The 24,170-nt window shown below is 34.8% G+C and overlaps 2 protein-coding genes across 7 annotated transcripts; both read right to left on the reverse strand.

The window, feature by feature from the left end:
• Nucleotides 1–1,563: 1,563 nt before the first annotated feature.
• LOC141683387 (heat stress transcription factor A-2c-like) lies at nt 1,564–6,560 on the reverse strand. Of its 6 annotated transcripts, none has more exons than XR_012560255.1 (5): nt 4,439–6,319; nt 2,800–3,472; nt 2,295–2,434; nt 2,104–2,177; nt 1,564–2,006 (listed from the first exon to the last, which is right to left on the reverse strand). XR_012560255.1 is itself a non-coding variant. In XM_074488089.1 (3 exons), the coding sequence occupies exons 1-3, from the start codon at nt 4,736–4,738 to the stop codon at nt 2,400–2,402; spliced, it is 1,008 nt and encodes a 335-aa protein (XP_074344190.1). In that variant the 5' UTR covers nt 4,739–6,319; the 3' UTR covers nt 2,081–2,399. The 6 variants fall into 6 exon arrangements, 1 of the variants encoding a protein (XP_074344190.1); XR_012560257.1 differs by lacking the exon at nt 1,564–2,006 and adding an exon at nt 6,326–6,560 and having other exon boundaries at nt 2,081–2,177; nt 4,439–4,725; XR_012560256.1 differs by lacking the exon at nt 2,104–2,177.
• Nucleotides 6,561–6,713: 153 nt separating this feature from the next.
• LOC141683388 (acireductone dioxygenase 2) lies at nt 6,714–10,264 on the reverse strand. Its single transcript, XM_074488090.1, has 7 exons — nt 10,109–10,264; nt 9,007–9,118; nt 8,832–8,926; nt 8,567–8,681; nt 8,083–8,207; nt 7,106–7,176; nt 6,714–7,023 (listed from the first exon to the last, which is right to left on the reverse strand). Exons 1-7 carry the CDS (start codon nt 10,124–10,126, stop codon nt 6,957–6,959), a joined length of 603 nt encoding a protein of 200 aa, XP_074344191.1. The 5' UTR covers nt 10,127–10,264; the 3' UTR covers nt 6,714–6,956.
• Nucleotides 10,265–24,170: the final 13,906 nt, after the last annotated feature.

The following is a 24,170-nucleotide window of genomic DNA, read 5'->3' on the forward strand; positions in this document are numbered from 1 at the left end:
AATAATAATCACTTTTTGATGTTATATTACAGTTAAACCTCATTAAAATAATAGGTTCGGGACTAAAAAAATATTATTTTTAGCGAGTTTATTATTTTACAGAGAGTAAAAATACATTGTAATTTGTGTTTATTATATTGGAACCGGAAAAAAATATTATTTTAATGTAACTATTACTTTATCAATTATTATTTTATCGAGATTTAACTGTATAGCCATGACTATAAATATTTCCCCATCTCTGACCAATGAAAACAAGAGAAAACATGCATGGCAGTATGGCACTAAATCAAATTAGTTCGTTACATGTCCATTTCACGTTCATAAGTAACTCATAATACTCTGCACAACAACTTATTCAAGAGCAGCATTTTATATGCACGACGTGCTTGCCGGATTTACTTTTCGTGGATTAGGGGTGACTTATATCGAGATTTTGTTTCGTTTCAATTTATTTTTTCCGTTTTACTTTTATACATAATTTAAAATACATTATACACATATATGAATGGTTCTAAAAATCGGTAAAATCACGGATTAATTCGGCCGAGAAATCGGTACGCGGGGAGCTACCGATCTGATAATACAAAAATAAGCAAAAAAACGTTTTTTCACAAAACGGGTTAAAATCGGGCTGAAATCGGGTCAAATTCCGAAAAATTGGATGTCATTCAACTGTTATTCAAAGCTTTCGATGAATCTCCACAAATAAAACCCTAGATATATATATATGTGTATATATTGTGTATTTCTTGAAAGTATCAGAATAAGAGTTTGTAGATCATTAAATCTTGTTAAGTTGACTTTATATGATTGATACGATGATTTAGAATGGTTAAGAGTAAAAAGACGATGATATATAACGATGAATTGGTCAAGAAAAATGAGTGATGAACCGGGAAAGAGGTGAAAAAAAATGAGTAATGAACCGGGGAAGATGTATTATGTACAGGGCGAGTACATCAACAACTAATACTAAACTAAATTATTGGTGTGATTATGTGAAGATAGAAAATACAAAGTTACATGGGTTATATTTGTTGAAGTCCATGGCCCGTATAGTACAAGCCGATATCCAATATTATGATCCGGTAGCCTCTCTAAATTTATACTATATTTATAAAACTTATAAAATACAGATATAAGTTTATAAATAATTTTTATATTAAATTTAATAAAGCATATCCGATTTCCGCTCCGATTAATCCCCGATTCACCGATTAATCCTTATAAGGTCACGTGACCGATCTTCCCCGATTACTGATTTCTGTAACACTGCATATATTTGTTAATTATTTTTCAAACTTTTATTTTATGAATAATAATTTAAGATTTAAATTTTTATCTATAAAAAGAAATATAAAAAATTATTTAACGAAAATACGAGATCAGGACACTTTAAAATATGTGTAAAAGTCAAAGTGAAAAACTAATATTGTCATATGTGTTGTCGAAGATCGAGGTTCTCTTTACAAGCTTCACAAATTTGATTTTCCATTCCTTTGCAATTTGTACAATTTTAAAGTGCAATAAGATTACTAAATAACAACGATTTATGGCAGATAATAAAATTTATAATCAAGATGAGCAATAGATGTAAGGTGAAGTTCCATACAATTCCTGTCCAAGTCAAACATAAAGAACAGCTGAAGCTGCAAGCTGGCAAAAATTATTAAAAAGAAACAATTACCACAAAACGTTTGGCGGGTTCTAGTTTCTGCATTGTATACATAAACAACTGCAAAATTAAACAAATGTCAAGAGTTGCTCGAAAATTTAGACCGAACAAAAAGAAAAAAAGTAAAGAACCAGTCAGCCAGATGTTCATTTTTACTTACTAAATAATTTAGATTCTTGTTATTAAAAGAGGAGTAATATCCAAACTTGGAGTAATATCCAGTAATACACAAGTTTTTCATCTGAAATTACACCGAATATCCACCAAGTTATTCCTGATACACAAGTTTCTTATTGTGGAACTACACAAACTGGGATCTCACCTAGCACTTGAAAACAACAGGAAATCATTCAGTATGAAATAGAAATTTGGGAATACATCAGTAGACATTAGACAATAAACTAGGGGAAACTGACTTTCCATACATTAGAAACATAGTTCAAAAGTCCATAATAGGAACTGCCCTCCATACATTTATGCTGTACAAGGCATTAGAAACCTACATTTGAGCAAGCAAACTTGGCTACATTAATGAGGCTTATGACCACAATGAACCTTATGATCACCTTCGTTACAACTCTATTCAAACAAGATTATAGCGTTATATTTGACTTACCATTGACGAATTCCACAGGGACGACCTGCCACATTATTCACAACAGCCATCACTTGTCACATAGAATTCCCAACCACTGCCTTCCGCATATTCAAGCTGCCGACTTTAGCTCTTAAATAGTAGCTGCCAGAAATTTACTCCTAATTAGGAATAAATTTGTTAGAGCTTAAGATTTTGAAATCTAAAAGCAAGCCATAATATAAAAGACATTATCTGAGCATGTTAATGTCTTTAAGAAGGTCCCAGGTTTCCAGCAACAAAATCAGAACATGAAGATAATCTGCACCCCTAGAATCAATGATGCTTAGTCTGCCTCTATGAATCTAAGAAAACTTTAATCTCTAAGCAACAAAGAAAGCACTAAAACTAAAATATCAAGTAGGTTTCAGATATATGATGGCGAAAGAAGAACAAGATAGTCAATGTCTTCCAGGATCATCAAGTCAGACACGTAACAATCTTAATCTGAATTATGCTAAAAATCACGCTGATCAGCCAAACAGACCTGACTCTTCTTCATTCGTATCATTCAACAAGTCTTCCCAAAACTTCTTATCAAGTCCGTTACTTCCTCCCTTTTGTCCCTCGTCACTCCTTTCTGAAGTTTCTTCTAGTGCTTGCGTTTCAATGGAGAGTGTGTTCATTTCCGGAATTTTGATGTCACTAATATCCTTAGTTCCTAGTTCAACATAAATTTGCCTCTTACCTTGACCTATTCCTCTAACCTCAACACTTCCAAAAACTTGATCAATTGCATTACTTTTCTTCTTATTGATTTTTTCCAATAGCTCACCCCTTCTACCCGATTCAATTAAATTCTGAACTAGACTCGGATCCCGGATCATTTTTGTCATGAAGGCCATGATATGTTGCTGTTTAATCTCTGTGTCTTTTATTCTAAATTCAATAGCTTTTAGGTGTGCTTTAGTGTTCTGTTGTTCTTGTCTAAGTCTAACCAATTCCACCCTTAAAACTTGTGTGTCAAGCTGCAAGCAATCAGTTTCTGCATCTGACCCAAACTGACCTATTTCTACACAAGAATGACTGGGACCTTGGAGTGAATTCTGAGGATGAGAAGGTGGTTTTCGCCTCTTAATTTGTTTCAAAAGATGCCTCTGTCCCCTTAAAAACCACTCACTAGCAAACTCCAATTTGTCTGGATCAACTTTTCTAAAACCCTGCATATGGTTCAACGGCCAGGAGACATTTAAGTAACTAATGAACCCTACATCTATAAAAAATTTTAAGTTATATCAATACGTGGACCCTACTAAAACATTACATATGATGCTATTTAGAAACGAAGAACAATAGTCATGTTTGTATTTGTTCCTAAGTAATCTTATCTAATTCCTTATATGGCAATAACTGACATCGAATTATATATAGGCTACCTTGCCATTTTGTTGTCATTCTACAAAGAGAGGTTGTGAAGAAGTGGAAGTTAAATTGAAGGTGAAGAGCACCGCAAAATAATGAGCTGAAGGAGAAACTAGAGTACATAATCTAAAAATGGTGGAGAGGAGATATACAGGATAAAATCAAGATCACCTCCCAACACCTCGAATTAAGACCACCTCAGGGTTTATACGGTAACCTGACAGACAAATTCATGTGCGATAGACCAAAATAGCAAGCTCCATCTTTCCAATCAAAGGTAACATAAAATTAGTGTCAGAGTAAGATGTTTATTCTAATACACTGTTTGTATCTTGCACTTGTAACTAAAGATTACAGATATCATGCTTTAGAAATGAAGAATATCCTATCTGCAGTTGATTGACAATTACCAACTTCCTATATGCGGTCAGCAAGGTTATGGAAGATTGTTATGTATGCTATCATTATGAACTACCCTTATCCATACATTTTTAATCAAGAGCACATGTTCAAACATGCGACTCAACGGATAGCAACCAACACTTGTCATCGCAACGAGCACCATCTTGTTAAATGACTACAAGATAATATATTTAAGTTAAGCTAAACTTTCAAACCTAGAGGCTAGAGCACTACATTAAAATTTGATAAAAATGTTATAAGACAAGATAAGCAGACTGTAAATTTAGTGAAGAACTGTAAAGCGGAGACAAGATAAAAACTTCAGGGTTGACTTTATAAAGGTTAAAGAAGATGATACTTACATATGTGTTAAGCTGTCTAATAAAACTGGACAAGTTACTGTGCTTAAAGTACTTGGGAAGAAGTTGAGTAGCGAAAATGTCAGGATCCCAAATAACAAAACTGTTGTTCCCTTTGCTCCAAGAAACAATATGGTTGGTGCTTGGATCATTCACAAGGTCAGAAATCTTTGCAAGAAATGGAGGAGGACTCGCGCCTTGAAGACCTTCCATTGCTTGAGGAACAGCAACACATAATTCACCCGAATACGATGAACTTGATCCACTGGCTTCTAACATTGGTACTAAGCCTGGATGATCCATAAGACTATATATTGGTGTTTATAGTAACCAATGCACTTATAGTAAGAAAGAGACTCAAGGAGGAAGAAGAGAGGATATATGAGAGAGACTAATCAAGATTTGTGAAATGTGATAAGCAAGGAGAATATTTATAGTATTAACTTTGCTGAATAGATTCATGGACAGGTGGCAAGTTGATGATGAAAAGGGAATCAAAATAGGTAGCAACCATGTTGATCCCCCATGTCTTTCTCCATTGGGAAAGCTGTTTGGTAAACTATTTCTTTTTATTTGTTTATATCAGCCAAAGGACAGGTGTTAACTAGATGATGAAACATGTGCTCGCTTCTATAAAAAAAAACTCGATGGATTGGATTCTATGTAACATTATCAAGAATTCAAGATTTGCTTATATAAACTAATGAAGAATGAAATATGATCACAATTATGCATACAACATTTTGACACCAGAGAAACTAATTGTGGTTATCTGTATCAAAGGACCTTTCTTTATATAGTGCAAGAAGAGTGCCATGGTCTTATATGTAAGTGCAAGGAAATGAAACGTAACACCATGAAAATGGAGGATTTTAGTTAACCTAATATCTGATAGTAATTGACTGCAGTTTTGAAATTTGGTTCGAGTAAAATAAGTGCAAGACTTTGTTTATTGTTTGATTGGTTGAAAAATGAAAAGCCTAGATCCTGATCCAAAAATATCTTGGCTCAAAAAGTGAAGAAACAAAAATATCTTGAGGTATCAGATAATATAATATAGGAGCACTTTATCAATATTTTTAATGTCACTATACTGATGTGAAGCACATGGGGATCATCCAATGAAATTCTTGCAATTTAATCAGTTTCTAGGCAGAGGAGAGGGTCAACAACTGTGAAGCTTATAAAATTGTAGTAGGTAAAACAGGTGTCTAAGTTAGAATATGACACGCAGGGGGTACCAGAGCAAATAATTGATCCAGGAGATTATTTATTATTAAGGAAAAGTACCGTTCTGGGCAATAGCACAACCTTTTTCCAAGACACGTGTTTGGCAAATTTAGTTGAATCAGCAAAAACTATTTACTCCAAAAACTAGAGTGGCTGAAAGAAAACTGGAAGTATAGTGTCTGTGAAGCTTCATGGCATTTCTTTGAACAGATTGCAGGCAAATAAGATTTACATCCTGAGGAAATACTACCAGTACACCAGATTTAACCACAACTTTTCTCATGTGCCCTTTAGGGGTAAAGGTGTTCTGATGAAAGAACAAGAACCGCAAAGCCTTTATGAGATTTGTAACATTTGTTATATGGTACAAAAGGCTTTTAAGACAGGACGAAAACCATATTTGATTATTCGCTAAGGGCAGGACGAAAAGCATTTTCAATTATTGTCCAAGGGCAGGGCGAAAAACCATATTCGAAAGGATCATCCAAGCATATTTGTACAAGACAATGAACCTAAGAGGAGACCTATGGAACTCCCGAGTTCCTCTAATCCATTTCCTTTAGAAGAACCGTGGTCCATGACTACGATTTATGTAACATATGATTTATGTAACATATTATATAGCAATACAATCATACGAAATGAAAACCGTGCACTTACATCTGTTATCCTACTTGACACCGTTTTACAAATATATTTTATGTGTTCCAAGACATTTTCAGGGTGAGCAAGGGTTGAACCCAGGACCTGAAACAACATATGATAAACTCTTAAACACTTCAGTTATCCAACCATGCTTATCAAATCCACATTTATTAAACTATCACTATACAGAAGAATTAATTAATTAAATACATAATTTCTTGGACCTGCACCGCACATCATTGTAGGTGAAAGTACTACGCTTGTTATTTTACGATCTTAAACTTCATAAACAGGGAGATTAGTTGAACATTCAGTAAGAGAACAGACTAGACTGTATAAGATAAATGTTACTTTTGGTATACACAGGAGAAAACATAAATGGCACCAACTCAGTCATAAATCATACAAGGTACAAACAGGACATATATTCATAATTCTAAGACATCAGTTTAGACTTTAGATCAGTTATTAGGCACTATTCTCAGTCATAAAAGGTACACACAGGGCATATCAGTTTATATCAGTTCTGCATTTATTCAGAAAACCAAACTGAAAATAGTACAACAAAGAAGTAGATATAGAAAGACTCAAATTAGTGTCCAGACACTGATACATTCATTTGCTGTAACTGTATAAATTTCTGCAATCAAGCTGTGATGTCCCCGGTGTTATTTGTAGCTTCCTTCTGCACAAAGGATTCAAGATACTCCTTCCTGTTACAGTTTGAAACACATCAGATGATTAGTTTCTAAACTTGTTCTAAAGCAACTGTCAACAGTCTAACAAAAATCGAACCTTGCAGGAAGATGATCATGCGGGCGATTAAAAGGAGTCCATACAGGATCACCGACAAAAAGCCGCATAGCCTGACAAACACGCATCATACTAATCACTAGCAAAATGGTGTATGTAGAAAAATCTCTTTTGCTCAATTTAGTATGATCACCTTCATTGAGCCATTGACTAAGCAAAGCATATACACAAATAAAATTCCACAGCTGACTGAATTATATGGGATAGAGTATTAGTGACTAGTGACTGCAAGCAATATGCATTTCGAAGTCAACACCAGTCAAGTACACCAATAGTTCGTACCCCAACAAGTTTCAACCTCCATTTAGGTGAACCATTGAGACAAATAGTATATGTACCAATTTGTACTTATATCTACCTTCTCTGACTATATTTTCCCTGTGATTGTGTTCTCATTATAAAAAGAGAACTCAGAAGTACCATGATTATCGCATATCTTTAACAGTATAACTGTTATTTTATGCAAGAGGTAGACGTGCGAAACCTTTTACTAGTCTAGTTTCACCTTAATATCTGATTATTATAAAGTTTGAAATCTTTTACTTGTCTAATTTCAGCTGAATAGCTGATCAGTCACGAGTAAAAGGATCCTTCTCTGACTATATTTTCCCTGTAATTGTGTTCTCATTATAAAAAGAGAACTCAAAAGTACCATGATTATCGCATATCTTTAACAGTATAACTGTTATTTTATGCAAGAGGTAGACGTGCGAAACCTTTTACGAGTCTAGTTTCACCTTAATATCTGATTATTATAAAAAGTTTGAAATCTTTTACTTGTCTAATTTCAGCTGAATAGCTGATCAGTCACGAGTAAAAGGATCTAATTAGCAATACTAACTAAATCAAATAGATCTTCCATTTGGAAAAAGAAAATTAAAATTTAAAAGAGAAAACAAATGCCACAGCGTGTATTCAAGCAATAGCCCAGAAATGAATGAAGGTCACATTGTAAGTACCTTGATATAGTTGTCTGAATCAAGTGTAAACCGATGGTAAATTCCAGCAGGCAGTACAATCATTCCACCTTTCTTTACCCATACACGGATCCAACCATCATTATGATCCCTCACATCAAAATAACCTTGAAGAAAAAAAATGAGCAGCAGGAAAATTAGAGAAGCTCAAACTAGCAGGAAATTCAAGGAAAGTTCTGCTGTTAAAGACTACATTAGCTGGAATTAGCTGTCCTGTTACTGTTCAACATAGATGCATGTCGGGGAAAATGAGAGAAGCTTAAACTAGTAGGCAATTACACATCTATGTTAACCAGGCTCAACTACAAGTGTCGAACACAGATGTGTGTCTGGGTGTCCAACACAGCTGTAAGGGTTGGACTCGGAAATATTTTTAAAATGAATGAATGTTTTGGCCGAAGAAAAAGTGCTCTGATGTAAATAAAGAATATGGGCAACATAAATTAAAAAAAAATCTGAGCTTTACCACTTCCACCAACACAATAGCGGATTTCCTCATCAGTGTGAAGATGCTCTTCAAAAAAGTTCTTTATCTTCTCCTCATAATTTGGTAACTTTTCTGGGCACACCTCACAGAAGTCCTGCAGAGAGCTTCGAGTTTGTTTTACACTTATACTTGCATACAATTCTAAAAAAAACAATACTGAATATTACATATAATTACAAATAAACCTCAAAAGAATTGAGTACAGAAAGATAAATCGAAAAAAGACGTAAAAACTGATACTTACCGTGTAAGAGTATCCACGTGATTCACGAATTTGTTTTAGCTTCTCGTCTGTTTCATAATTATCTGCATCTAATCGCCAGCTGAGTACTCCAAGTTCTGAAAAATCAAATAGAGGCTCATGGCAGCCCGTATATATTAACAAAGTTAAATGATCAGATAATTTCGTAAGTACATACCGGCAAGTTTCTCTAGCGAGACAAATTCCTTTGGATTGCGGTGATGGGGTAATCTTTGGTCCTCATCACTATCATCCATGTACCATGCCTGTATAACTTCCTCCCTGTCATCCTGCAACAAATCAAAATGCTCGAAATCAATACAATATTCTCTTTTCTTTTTTCTCATCCTCCTCTTTACCTCGGAACCAACATATGTATATTATGTTCTACTCCCCAAAAGTTTAACCACATCAGGTTCTGAAATGCATTTAGTTGGAAAATCGCAGGTAACTGGATTTGCATGTATGAAATATGGAAGTATTAAAGACAGGTACAGAACGGAAATACAGATCTACGTCACATTTAGTAAGATTTTGTGGAAAGCAGCCATAAACAACCCGGTGGATCATTCTTTGTTACTAAAGTTTTGTTAGTTTGTATTAAACTGAATGACATAGGAATGTAATAAAATTGCAACTAATCTTTCAAGAGGTACAAAGAATTATACATTCCATATTTCCATTCAACAGGTTTACACTATGCTCCACTCCTTCCAATTTCCGATAAATAGACATTTCTTGGTTCCAAATCTTCACAATTCTCATTACAAAAAATTCTGCAACCTCCTCGTAATTTTTCCTTTAAATCCCAAACCCTTATCCTACACCTTAGTATCATCATCAAGATTAATTCATTTCCTTCCAATTGACAAAATATCAAACTTCAAAAATCAAAACTCTTATTTTTTTATAACATAAAATCTCATATGATGACCCAGGCTAACAAACTAAAAAAAAGTTACATACATAAATTCAAAGATATTCACAAACATAAACAAAACCATTAATTTAGTGCATCACAACCCTAAACAAATATTCAAGAAAAGCACCATTGTAAAAACTTCTCAACTCAAGTTGTGATTTTTATCAAAATTCACCCCAAAACAATCTAGAAATTACGAATCAATTTATTGAATCAAAAAATAATTTTGAAAACAACAAGAACAAACATAAATACAAAATTTTTAAATCAAGAAACATAAACTATGCTAAAAAAGTGTGAACACAAACAGAAATATAGATAGAAAGCATGTATATTTATACGAACATGTAGAGATTACCTTGCTTAAAGAACCCATTTGCGCCTCTGTATCAAAAAGTTTTATCAAGATTTTAGTTGTCTTGATAAATTATTTTGAGCTTTGAAGCCACGCCACAAACAAACACACCCTTATTCTGTATTTTTATAAATTCTGATAAATAAAGTCAAGTCCTAATTATAATCTATAATGACGATAATACCCCCTCTTTTTATAAAATTTGGAATTTGCTTTGTATTTCACTTGATTCACGTCCAGGTTAATTGTTAAAGGCCTGTTTGGGTACCAACCATTAGTAGCTTATTAACTTATAAGTCCGTTACTTATCGACGAGTATTTGTCGACCCAGCTTATAAGCCGAATTTATAATATAAGCTGATAAGTTAAATGTTAGTAATGACGTACTTTTTCTCAACTTATTTTGATTTTTTGTTTTTTTATTAATTTCAGTTTTAAAATGTATGTCTTTAAACGTTAATATAATTTAAAAATAATTTATTTTAGTTCATTTAATTTTAAAAAAAATCTAACTTAAGTAAAATAATCCAAACACTTATGTAAGTTATAATACTTATTATAAGTCACTTATTGATTTTAAGTTACAAGTTACTTATTTTAAAATTTCTCAAACGGACACTAAATATCGCTATTTCAGTATCAAATATTCAAAATATCATTTTAGGAATTAGGGCCCCAAATGTCTACGTGTAGAGTTTTGGAAATAGGATAAAACACTACACGAAGGAGAGTTAAGGTGTAATTTTTTTTTTTAAATGTACATCCCACGAATTAGCGTTAATTTGTTTGGTTTCTTTTTTCTTTTTCTTTTTATCTTTTAAGCTTTATTTGTGTGTTGTTTTGGAGTCGAAAATTCCACTTAATGTAATGTTTTCAACAATTATTTTTAAAATTAATGATGTACCATAATTTAACATTTTTTTTATATTTTAGGATTCACCAATCCACTTTTAAGTTTTAGAAGTATTAAAAAAATTAATAAAACGTACACCGATTTAGGGTTTAAGATTTAGAGTTTAGGCCCTAAATTCTAGAGCCTAAAGAATGTAAATTTTAAATTAAATAAATTTAAAATTTAAGGGTATAACTTAATTTAATAATTTTTAACATTTTAGGGTTTACTAATCCCTTTTTGGGTTTTAAAGTAATTTAAATATTTTTTATTAGATTTAACAACTTTTTATTTGAGTTTAAAATTTTTTATTTTTAAAAATAATTTATGTAAAACGCTATATAAAGTAGTGTTTTGTGGTCAAAACGCGAAATGATGTAGTATTTTGGTGCCAAAACACAACATCATGTAGCGTTTTGACCATGGAGAGGAGTTTTCTCATGGTCGCGGTGTCGCTCCTGATTCCCAGAAGGATTTAGGGGCACACGCGTTGAACCACAGGGCATCACATCTCCTCGGTTGACGTCATTCTGCCATTCCAAAAGTAGCATCCTTAGATCGTCATTTCCCAAACGGATTCCCAAAACGATCTTTTAGGGCGGCAAAGCCTTGCTGCTCATTGGTCGGCAAAGATTCTGCCTGACATCGTTCCTCTAGAGTCCGTTCAGATCGATGTGGGTGAGTCACCCTCCGATTATCAACCCGCGGCACCTCTCGCCCATCAGTATCCTCATCAACGAACTCAATGATCGAAATTGTGTCGTTGGAGTAATTCAACCGCCGCGGGGTAATTGGCACATGCTCGCCTCTGGCTTGGCCGCGGCCAATCAGAGCATCTCTTTCAATCATGGGGACCTTTTCCAGATGCATGAGCAGAACGATTATGGCGGTGGCCTCTTCTTGTTTTACGTCATTCCACCGTAATCAACCTTGAGTCAAATCCATTCAAGGCATCACTCATACGGTATAGCTATTCCAACAGATCAGCGTTGCTAATTAGAACCAGGGGTTTGCCCCCAACGTTCGGAGTAGGGTGATCCACTAGGGTTGAAACGTAGAGCTCATAACGATCATAGCCATGCTCAGACCCTTCTTCAGAACTTTCTCCAACATACGAACTTCCATCGCGATATTGAGACATCTTCCCACCTATATGCAGATCTTGACTAGCCCCTCCTTCTAGCGCCAATTTGTTGACGAAGGAATTTGGTAACAACAAAATTCGAGGTTTGTAGTCGGAAACAAGATCTGTTATGGTGGTTCATCGTCGGAAAATGTGAACAATGTTTGGTGGTTGTGATTAATGGTGGTTGAGATTGCTTAGGCTTAGTGGTGGCTCATTTGCGCTCTCCTGACCCCTTGCAATTTTCCTACGTATCCCTATTTATAGGGAATCAAGCCAATATAGTTCTTGGGGAACAAGAAACCTAATGGGCTTAGATTTCTCATCCAGATACCCAGTAGGAAACCTACTGAAAACCGTCTTCTACCAGCTTTAGGAATGTCCGCCGATGAGGCCCAACCACAAAGGCCCAAGGCTCGTCCATGGCTTCAACACTTTGCGGATAAGGCATCTCCCCGACCGAGGATAACCCTCTGCTACCAGCTGTTTCTCTAGTCTATGGACACAGGTATAGTCGTGATTCACCTCAAATATTGGACACATTCTTGTCTCCCGGATAAGGAGCCCCTACCAGATTATAGGACAAGTGATCCCAAACTTTTGGGTGTAAAGTGCAGGATACTTCGAAGTCTCCCAACGCCCGTTGACTATAGCGACAGAGATCCCAAAACACACACCAATACTTACCCCACATCTCGAATGAGGACACTCATTATCTACAGGAGGAGGTCTTCTGTTCAGGCATACCCCTAGAGGTCTCTGATCACGGACACCGCCTTCATGTGGTTGCATTACAGGATTAAGTTCTTCCCTAGAATATCTGCAACAAATATGTCAGTATTAATAATCTTCTTCCTCCTTGAAGCATCCAAAGAACTCGTCAAATTCAATAAGTTGAAGTTTCCTTCCAAGTTAATCTTTCCAATGAGGGCGCGCCCTAACACTTTCATGTGTTGGGACCACCTCAAGAAATTAGTCATATCCCGTTGTCCATCAATTTAGGACGCGCCCTATCATCTAAGGAATCCAAGACTTCTCTGGCTGAGGGTGCGCCTTATCTCTCTTACAGAATGGGTCACCCCTTAACACATAGGGTGCACCTAAAGGTTCTTGAGTAATTATGACCTTCCGTGTCTTGTTGATTATTATGGGAGCCTCAATATAGCCTCAGTTGTTCATATTTGAGAGGGCGCGCCCTTTCCCTTTAGGGAATGTAGGCAAGCCCTTATTCTTGTCTAGAATACTATATCTTTTGACCTAATTTCATTCAATTGACCCGAATTTGACCCAAATAATCTTTGTACCAAAATTTGGGCATAACAGGTTTTAGCAAGTTTGAGAATCCATGAGTGTACACTCCAAATCCATAGAAAAACCTTTCATCCCTTCGGTATTGCGTATTCAAAATCAATTAGACAAGTACTTTGTTTCTCATTAGTCTCGAGTGAACACTGACTTTACTTTTTGAAAAAAAAAATAAACTATGTGGTGAAAATGGACTAACCATTGACATGAACATTTGTTTTTTGCTTCACGAAATAGCGTGAATGAAATATTAGCACACGTAATATTTCATCAATCAACTTAGACATACAATATAAATCCATCGAGACAATTACAAGATTGTATTTTATTTATAGCCCGTGTTAACTGCACAAGTCTCTCACATAAGAAGAGAAAAGTTCGATGTAAAATGCTCGGTACTCTATCAAGTAAGCCCCCTCGAATTACGGGGACCTAAACATGTTAGTATGGTATACAACGGTCCCCAGTCGAGGGCTCCTTCTGTAGAACTTGAGCAGTTGATGTCTGGCCTTTTTCCCCTGTAAAAACTTACTACAAAAGTATACCTTCGATAGATGCTCCATTTCTTTGATTTCTGCAAGGCTACGTTCATTTTCCGTAGACACTCTTTTCTTTACAATTTTCTCTTACACTTCTTGCAAAAAAGATAGCTTTAGTTAGTAACTTGTGAAATACACAAACTAAAATCAAAGTTCTAATTGTATTCGTTCATCATGAATCACCTTGGCTAGATGGTAATATTGTGGATGTTCAAGTAGATTAATGTGTAGACAACATGAGCAAAACATTCATGACCAGCTAGTAAATATATTATTAAGGTCTAAATCTCTTGGCTAATCAGTTTCTTCCCATCCTCTCTTCTGTTTCCATCAGTAAATCAACCATATATCTCTTTCCTTTTGTGTGTTTATTTTCCAACGAAATTCTCCGTTCTTCCGAGCCTGTCACCACCATAATATAAATTAACAAGTAACATGCAACATTAAGAACCAAAGATAACAACATTGATGCATCAAAACAAACACACACACACACATACACACCTGGAGGCCACGGTGATAAGCAAACCCGGGAAGATTAATCTGCATGCGCATATGAGTTATAAAATGGTACTCCTTTTCCAGCTTCTCTTAACTCAGGAGTAGCTTTAATGCCCAATATTAATGTTCACGACAATACTGAAAGCAGTTTTTCTCATTTCAGTCAACAACTCAATTAGCTAATCCTTTTCAAACAAATCTTTCAAAGAAGTTATGGCTATGTCCTTTGTTATGCCACGTTTTAGCATAACAAAAAACTTTCGAATAATCCCGTAATTATTAATTATTAATTATGATTAATAATTAATTACTTAAGGCCCAAGTAATAATATCCTCTCTCTGAAACGGAAAAAGAATCAATCTCAATAAATCAATAACTGAAAAATATCTCTCAATGATATCCTTCAAATCACGAATATATGCTTAGATTAAATAAGATAAAATCGATAATAACCACACTAAAGAAACTTATCCCTAAAGTCTCTCAGGGATAAGTCCAAATTTTACAGAACTGCGTAGACTTGATTCGGCAAACATATTGGCAAAGGGATCCCATACCCGAAACAAATCGAGACATGTCCCAAAGTTTCTTAAATTCTAAAGCCTAAAAATAGCCATATTCATACGAATTAAGCTCAATTATTCCAGCAACCTTATTGATATGAAATTTCTCCAACAAAATCCTTAATATAATTTAGAAAGACATGGCCTCTTAACCTGATAATGGACCAGCAGGGAGGCGAGGATGTTCCTCGTTTGTGATTCCATGAAAACCTCTGTCTCCTAGTAACTCTGTAACTGATTTTGGCCAGCCAGAGCCGAAGGTTTCATTGTCCATCAACACTCTTCTACATGCGTCCGGAGATGTAACAATCACAATTGGGATTCCAAACATGTGGGACTTGTAAATATGTGTATGATTGAACCAAAAAATTCGAATGTAATGTCATCATTCCTTTGTAATGCTAGAGTTCAAAAGGTCCAGAATACATTAAAATTGTGTATGAAAACATGAACTTTATTATGAAATATATATGACGGTTTTCAAGTAACTTGAATTGAACTATTATTGCATACATGTTTGCTTAGAATTCAATAATTTGGTGCTTATTTTATTTATTCATTTTTCAAAATTATTCTCAGAACTGTAAAATAAAGTTATTCTAAGAAACGTGAAACAATAATGTTGACTTTGATAATTCAAGGTCGGTCTTGCTATCTAATGTTTGAACTTTGAAGTATCGGATTTATATTGCTTTGCAAATATATTGTTATTTGTTATAATTGATTGTAATTTATAAGTCAATGGTAAAATAGTAAACCTAGTCTTAGGAGTAGAAATTGAAGGGTTTTTAGCACATAAACGCAACGAAAACCTAAATTTAAATCTTAAAAAAAATCGAAACCCTCCGCAGGATCCATGCGAAAAATAATATTTAATCCGTAGTTCAGTATGTTTACCTTAAGAAGCTTTACGTTAATGGAAAGATGGAGGTCTTTAATAGCGATCCAAGAACGATGAATGGAAATCCCTAGCAGCTGCTCCTCAAGTGTGAAGCACTCCACCGGTATCCACCAAGAGTACAATTTGATGGAGGAGGAAAAGGTTGAGAGAATTAGTTGTCTCCCTCTTGTTCTACTTTAGAATTAGGGTTAATTATTTCAGTTGAGGCAAATAGGGTTTATAATAGTATATTTATAGGCAAAATTTTCAGCTGAAAATTTTCCATAAAATATTATTATTATTAACCCTTTAATTGATTATTCTTATTAACCAATTAACTAATAATTAAAATACCTTTAATCATTAATCCCTTTTCTAAACACTTTAGAAAAATAATTCTCTCACTTGATTTAATTACCAAAATTAAATTCTTAATTAATAATATTAAGAATTAATTAAATCTCATTTAATCAATTATTAAATCTGCTAATTAATTATGTATTTCACAAATAAATAATTACCAGCCATTATTAATTAATTCATCCACCATTAAATCATTCTTTTTTATGGTGTGACCTTGTAGGTTCAATATTAAGCCGGTAGTAGAAATAAATAATAATAAAACTATTTTATCATTATTTATATAAATTCTCTAATTCATTAAATATGATTAATTAATAAATTAATCATATTTATTCTACATCGTGAGGGATACTTCTCAGCATATTGCGACTATCCGGATAATACGAATTCACTGCTTAGAATACCAAGAACCTATTCAGTGAGTAGTTACCGTACTATCAATTCCTTCTACCCTGCAATGTCACGATTAAATACAAGGCATGGAACTTGTGTCAAGCCTATCTTATTTAATCATTTGCTTTCCCATTCACTATGCTTAGTTCTATTTAATGTAAATTGGAAACTCCTTTCTAATTTCATTCACTCTGGACAGAGATTCCTGAACTAGCATAAGTGGATCAACATTGAACATTTTCTTCCTTTACTGGAAGGGGTAGATCCTTTATTGATCATACACTATCTTCGTGTACAAATTCCTATACCCAGTAGAGCCCTTATAATTGTCCCTGGAGACTAAGAACTAAACCAAAGCATAGTTCAGTGTACACAAGATGACTATGATGACCTCAAGTCTAAGGATACTTGTACAACTATCACTATGTGAATAACTGCTGACACGTGAGTGAACTCCATCAGTTGTTCAGCTGTGTGAGTCATGTTCAGTGAACTTATTCTATAATAAGCACCTACATACTAGCTATAGTGTCACCACACAAATGTCTATGAGAACAGACATCCTTCATAATGAAGCAAGCATATCATGTACCGATCTTTGCGGATTACTAATTACCAGTTAGTAATTCTACGACCAGGAAATTTTTAAGTTTAGAGTTATCATCTTTTAGGTCTCATTATTATGATCTCATCATAATCCATAAAAAGCTTTACTCTAAACTATGGTATATCTTATTTAAACACTTAAATAGATAAAGCCCGCAATAAAACCAAAACAAGTTTTTTATCAATATCAATGAAATCAAAACAGATTACATAAAAGTTATTCCTAAATCATCATACATGATTGGACTTAGGACACATCTCTTTCAATCTCCCACTTGTACTAAAGCCAATCACTCTGGTATCTAATACCCATCTTGTTTTTATGACGATCAAAGTGACTTTGAGAAAGTGGCTTTGTGAGGGGGTCTGCTACGTTGTTATGTGTGTCAACTCTCTTGACGTCTCCTCTTTCAATACAATACAAGAAATGTTACCGCGCTCCCACTAACCTTTTTGTAGACACATGGTTCATCTATGTTTTTGATAAAACCAAACTCTTTGATTGTCTCATCAAAATGGATGTTCCATCTACGAGAAGCTTGCTTTGAACCATATATGGTTCGCAGCAGCTAACACACTAGGTGTTCATTTCCCTTGGAAAGAAAACCCTCTAGCTGTGTCATATACACTTCCTCTTCAAGTTTCCCATTGAGGAAGGCCGTTTTCACGTCCATTTGCCATATCTCATAGTCGTAGTAAGCAGGAATCGCAAGCAAAATCCGAATTGATTTTAACAGGGCTACATGCAAAAAAGTTTCATCAAAGTCAATCCCTTGTCTTTGTCTGAATCCTTTTGCCACGAGCCTGGCCTTATAGGTCTCCACCTGCCCATCTGCTCCAATCATTCTTTTGTATACCCACTTGCACCCAATAGGCTTAACACCTTCAGGCGACTCAACCAGAGTCCATACTTGGTTGGTATACATAGATTCCATTTCGAATTTCATGGCACTATGTCATTTCTCTGAGTCAACACTACTCATAGCCTCATTATAGGTCACAGGGTCTGAAGGGTTTTTAGCATATAAACGCAACGAAAATGTAAATTTAAATCTTAAAAAAAATGAAACCCTCCGCAGGATCCATGCGAAAAATAATATTTAATTCGTAGTTCAGTATGTTTACCTTAAGAAGCTTTACGTTAATGGGAAGATGGAGGTCTTTAATGGCGATCCAAAAATGATGAACGGAGATCCTTAGCAGCCGCTCCTCAAGTGTGAAGCACTCCACCGGTATCCACCAAGAAAACGATGTAATGAAGGAGGAGGAGATGGAGAGAATTAGAGTTTTGTAAATCTTTTTGGTTGAGGCAAAAATAAGGTTTATAATAGTATATTTATAGGCAAAATTTTCAGCTGAAAATTTTCCCAAAAAATATTATTATTATTAACCCTTTATTACTCTTATTAATAATTAAAACACCTTTTAATTATTAATCCTTTTTCTAAACACTTTAGAAATAATTCTCTATCTTGATTTAATTTCCAAAAATTAAATTCTTAATTAATAATATTAAGAACCTTTTCTTAATTAATTTATAATCAATTAAATCTCATTTAATCAATTACTAAATTTTCCAATTAATTATTTATTTCATAAATATAAAATTATCAGCCATTATTAATTAATTCCTCCACAATTAAATCAATCTCTTTTATGGTGTGACCCTGTAGGTTCAATATTAGGCCGGTAGTAGAAATAAATAATAATAAAACTATTTTATCATTATTTATATAAATTCTCTAATTCATTAAATATGATTAATTAATTAATCATATTTATTCTACATCGTGAGGGATACTTCTCAGCATATCGCGACTATCCGGATAATACGAATTCACTGCTTAGAATACCAAGAACATATTCAGTGAGTAGTTACCGTACAATTAATTCCTTCTACCCTGCAATGTCACGATTAAATATAAGGCATGGAACTTGTGTCAAGCCTATCTTATTTAATCACTTGTTTTCCCATTCACTATGCTTAGTTCTATTTAATATAAATTAGAAACTCCTTTCTAATTTCATCCACTCTGGCCAGAGATTCCTGAACTAACATAAGTGGATCAGCATTGAACATTCTCTTCCTACACTGGAAGGGGTAGATCCTTTATTGATCATACACTATCTTCGTGTACAAATTCCTATACCCAGTAGAACCCTTATAATTGTCCCTTGAGACTAAGAACTAAACCAAAGCATAGTTCAGTGTACACAAGATGACTATGATGACCTCAAGTCTAATGATACTTGTACAACTATCACTATGTAAACAACTGCTGACACATGAGTGAACTCCATCACTTGTTCAGCTGTGTGAGTCATGTTCAGTGAACTTATTCTATAATAAGCACCTACATACTAGCTATAGTGTCACCACACAAATGTCTATGAGAACAGACATCCTTCATAATGAAGCAATCATATTATGTACCGATCTTTGCGAATTATTAATTACCAGTTAGTAATCCTATGACCAGGAACTATTTAAGTTTAGAGTTATCATCTTTTAGGTCTCATTATTATGATCTCATCACAATCCATAAAAAGCTTTACTCTAAACTGTGGTATATCTTATTTAAACATTTAAATAGATAGAGCCCGAAATAAATACAAAACAAGTCTTTTATTAATATCAATAAAATCAAAATAGATTACATAAAAGTTATTCCTAAATCCTCATACATGATTGGACTTAGGACATATCTCTTTCAATCTCCCACTTATACTAAAGCCAATCACTCTGGTATCTAATACCCATCTTGTCTTTATGACGATCAAAGTGACTATGAGAAAGTGGCTTTGTGTGTGGGTCTGCTACGTTGTTATGTGTGTCAACTCTCTCGACGTTGACATCTCCTCTATTTTCAACTCAGATTCACCACCAAAAACAAGAAAAATGTCCTGAGTCCTTCGCAAGTACTTAAGGATGTTTTTCACTGCTTTCCGGTGGTCTTCACCTGGATTGGACTGATATCTACTCATCACACTAATTGAATAAGCAACATCAGGCCTTGTACACAACATCGCGTACATGATAGATCCTATTGCTGAAGCATAAGGAATCTTACTCATACGCTCTCTTTCCTCAGGTGTCTTAGGAGACATTTTTTTCGGAAAGGGACACTCCATGGCTCATCGGTATGAAACCACTTTTGGAGTTTTCCATGCTAAACCTTTTCAGCACTTTCTGGATGTATGTACCCTGGGTAAGACCTATCATTCTTCTAGATCTATCTCTATAGATCTTCATACCGAGAATGTAGGATGCTTCTCCCAAGTCCTTCATGGTGAAGTTCTTTGATAGCCATACTTTGACTGATTGTAGCATGGGTATATCATTTCCTATAAGAAGTATGTCATCCGCATACAATATAAGAAATGTTACCGCGCTCCCACTAACCTTCTTGTAGACACATGGTTCATCTATGTTTTTGATAAAACCAAACTCTTTGATTGTCTCATCAAAACGGATGTTCCATCTACGAGAAGCTTGCCTTAAACCATATATGGTTCGCAGCAGCTTACACACTAGGTGTTCATTTCCCTTGGAAAGAAAACCCTCTGGCTGTGTCATATACACTTCCTCCTCAAGTTCCCCATTGAGGAAGGCCGTTTTCACGTCCATTTGCCAGATCTCATAGTCGTAGTAAGCAGCAATCGCAAGTAAAATCCGAATTGATTTTAACAGGGCTACAGGCGAAAAAGTTTCATCAAAGTCAATCCCTTGCCTTTGTTTGAATCCTTTTGCCACGAGCCTGGCCTTATAGGTCTCCACCTGGCCATCTGCTCCAATCTTTCTTTTGTATACTCACTTACACCCAATAGGCTTAACACCTTCAGGCGCCTCAACCAGAGTCCATACTTGGTTGGTATACATAGATTCCATTTCGGATTTCATGGCACTATGCCATTTCTCTGAGTCAACACTACTCATAGCCACATTATAGGTCACAGGGTCGTCATCATCAATGATTGACAACTCATTGTCATTCTCAATGACAAGGCCATAATACCTCTCAGGTTGGTGAGACACTCTCCCTGTCCTACGAATGGGCTGTTCCACAGAAGGTTGTTCAGTATGAACAAGTGTTTACACTTGATCTGTAGTAGTTTGTGCTTCTTGAACTTAATCAAGTTCAATTTTGCTCCCACTGTTTCCTTCAAGGATAAACTGCTTTTCCAAGAAGGTAGCATGTCTGGAGACAAACACCCGATTATCGGTGTAAAAGTAATACCCCAAAGTCTCTTTAGGATATCCCACAAAATTACATTTTACGGATCGAGATTCCAGCTTATCTGGGTCAACTTTCTTGACATAAGCTGGACATCCCCAAATCTTAACGTGTTTAAGACTCGGTTTCCTTTCTTTCCATATCTCATATGGTGTTTGAGGAACAGATTTGGAAGGAACCTTATTCAGTAAATATGTTGAGGTTTCCAATGCATAACCCCATAGGAATATTGAAAGATTCGCATAGCTCATCATGGACCGAACCATGTCTAACAAAGTTCGAAGTCTCCTTTCAGATACCCCATTTAACTGTGGAGTATATGGAGGAGTCCACTGGGAGACTATACCATTTTCTTTGAGATAATCTAGAAACTTTCCATTCAAGTATTCACCACCTCGATCTGATCGAAGAGTTATAATACTGTGTTTGGTTTGTTTCTCCACTTCATGTTTATATTCTTTGAACTTTTCAAAGGCTTCAGACTTGTATTTCATCAAATACACATATCTGAATCTAGATATATCATCTATGAAAGTAATGAAGTACGAAAATCCACCCATGGCTTGCGTAGACATTGGTCCACATACATCTGTGTGTACCAATCCTAGCAAATCTACAGCCCTCTCTCCATGTCCACTAAATGGAGATTTGGTCATTTTACCCAATAGACAAGACTCGCATGTAGGATATGATTCAAAATCAAAGGGGTCAAGTAACCCTTCCTTATGCAATCTCCGCAGTCTATTTTCACTAATATGACCTAGCCTACAGTGCCATAAATAGGTCAGATTTTCATCATCTCGTTTTCTTTTATTAGTTTGTTCAATCTAAAGTAAATCATGCTCTACGTCACATACATACAGACCATTATTTAAAATGCCACGTCCAAAAAGAATATTATCTCTAAGGATAGAACATTCATTATTCTTAATAATAAATGAAAAACCATCCACATCCAACATAGGAATAGAAACAATATTCCTCACAATAGAGGGAACGTAATAACAATTATTCAAAATAATAGTCTTGTCTGTAGGCATATGTAAACTAAATGATCCTACAGATATGGCCGCAACCCTTGCTCCATTGCCCATACGTAGAATCACCTCATCTTTTTCAAGAGTCCTACTTCCCTTTAGTCCTTGCAACGAATTGCAAATATGAGAACCACAGGCGGTATCTAATACCCAAGTAGAAATTTGACCTAGTGACATATTAACTTCGATCATGAACATGCCTGAATCAGAAGCGGTAGTCTTACTACCCTTCTTCTTCTTCAATTTTGCAAGGTAAACCTTGTAGTTCCTCTTCCAGTGCCCCAACTTGTTACAGTGAAAACAAACAGCTAAATTAGGACCAGTTAACTTGTGAGCATCTAGTATGCTCCGAAGTGATAGTGCAGAAGACATGACGAATATAGTAAATCTGTAAATGATAAACACATAACAACACTTAGCAAATATTCAATTTCATTTCAAAATATTATATGAATCGGGTCTTTATTCATAAGTGTCTCCCACTAGTTTATCTAATTTTTTCAACCCCCTAAGTGAAAATTAAGCATTCATAATGCTAGTGGGAATAGGGATCCTATATTCCATCACACAACCTCGGCTGTGGCACGACACGTCATGTGATATTCAATAGGCAGACAACTCTTATCAATTACATCTTATGTTATTCCCTAATATAAGTTTAGCCTCTTGAATAATTGAGTCACGGTTGTGGCACGACAAACTCAATATTCTAAGTCAAGTCTAACCCAACATTTCGTAAAATTGAATCAGTCTCCAACGGCCCACGGCTGTAGCACGTACCGACCTTTAGATTCTAATTCAATGTACACATCTCTATGTAATAGACAAGTATTTCTTATTTCGAAATCAAAGCCCTCGACTGTAGCACGAAACAACAATGATTTAAAAATAAGAACCACTTTCTACCATGTTGGAAGGCTATGACCGACACAAGCCCGTTGTGTCATTGGCCAATTACTACCTGATATTATTTAATTTTAGAGGGATTATATTATGTTACAATCATAATCATATTTTAAAGAGATTCTTCCTTTTAAATTAAATATTTCAAATCAATAATCGATAACGATGATTCCCAGATCGGGTGGAGCATTGTCAAGAGGCGTCACTTAATAACCCTTTCTTACAGATAGAAATCTGTAGTTAACAGAATCATCCTTTCTCTCAATATTGAAAAATCATATTCAATTACGTGTTTCATAAACACAAGAATCTCATGATCGTATTCAGAATATTTATTGTTAAGGCAAGAAACGATTTCTATTCTAGATTTTCTAGAGCACGCCTTATATTGATTTAAGTTCACCTAAATCTATCATCGTATAGTAAACATAGACATATATCTCATATATAAAATTAAATAAACAAGTAAATGTAAAGTGCAATAAAGTAAATATGTTTGGTTATGACCCCATCCTATGTGATCTTTATCAAGCTCATGATAAAGATCAAGGTCAATCTAATATGGTAATGGAAATAAATACAACTACTTATTACATAATCTTCTTCTTTGTTTAGACTTCTTGTATGCCTCCTCTTCTTCTTTGTATCACCTCCATTGGATAGCCTTCTTGAGTCTTCAATTATATTACATTATTGAAAGTAAAACTAATCTAATGAACTTACA

This window comes from Apium graveolens, chromosome 9 (assembly GCF_009905375.1).
Source record: "Apium graveolens cultivar Ventura chromosome 9, ASM990537v1, whole genome shotgun sequence".
NCBI classification, from domain to species: domain Eukaryota; kingdom Viridiplantae; phylum Streptophyta; class Magnoliopsida; order Apiales; family Apiaceae; genus Apium; species Apium graveolens.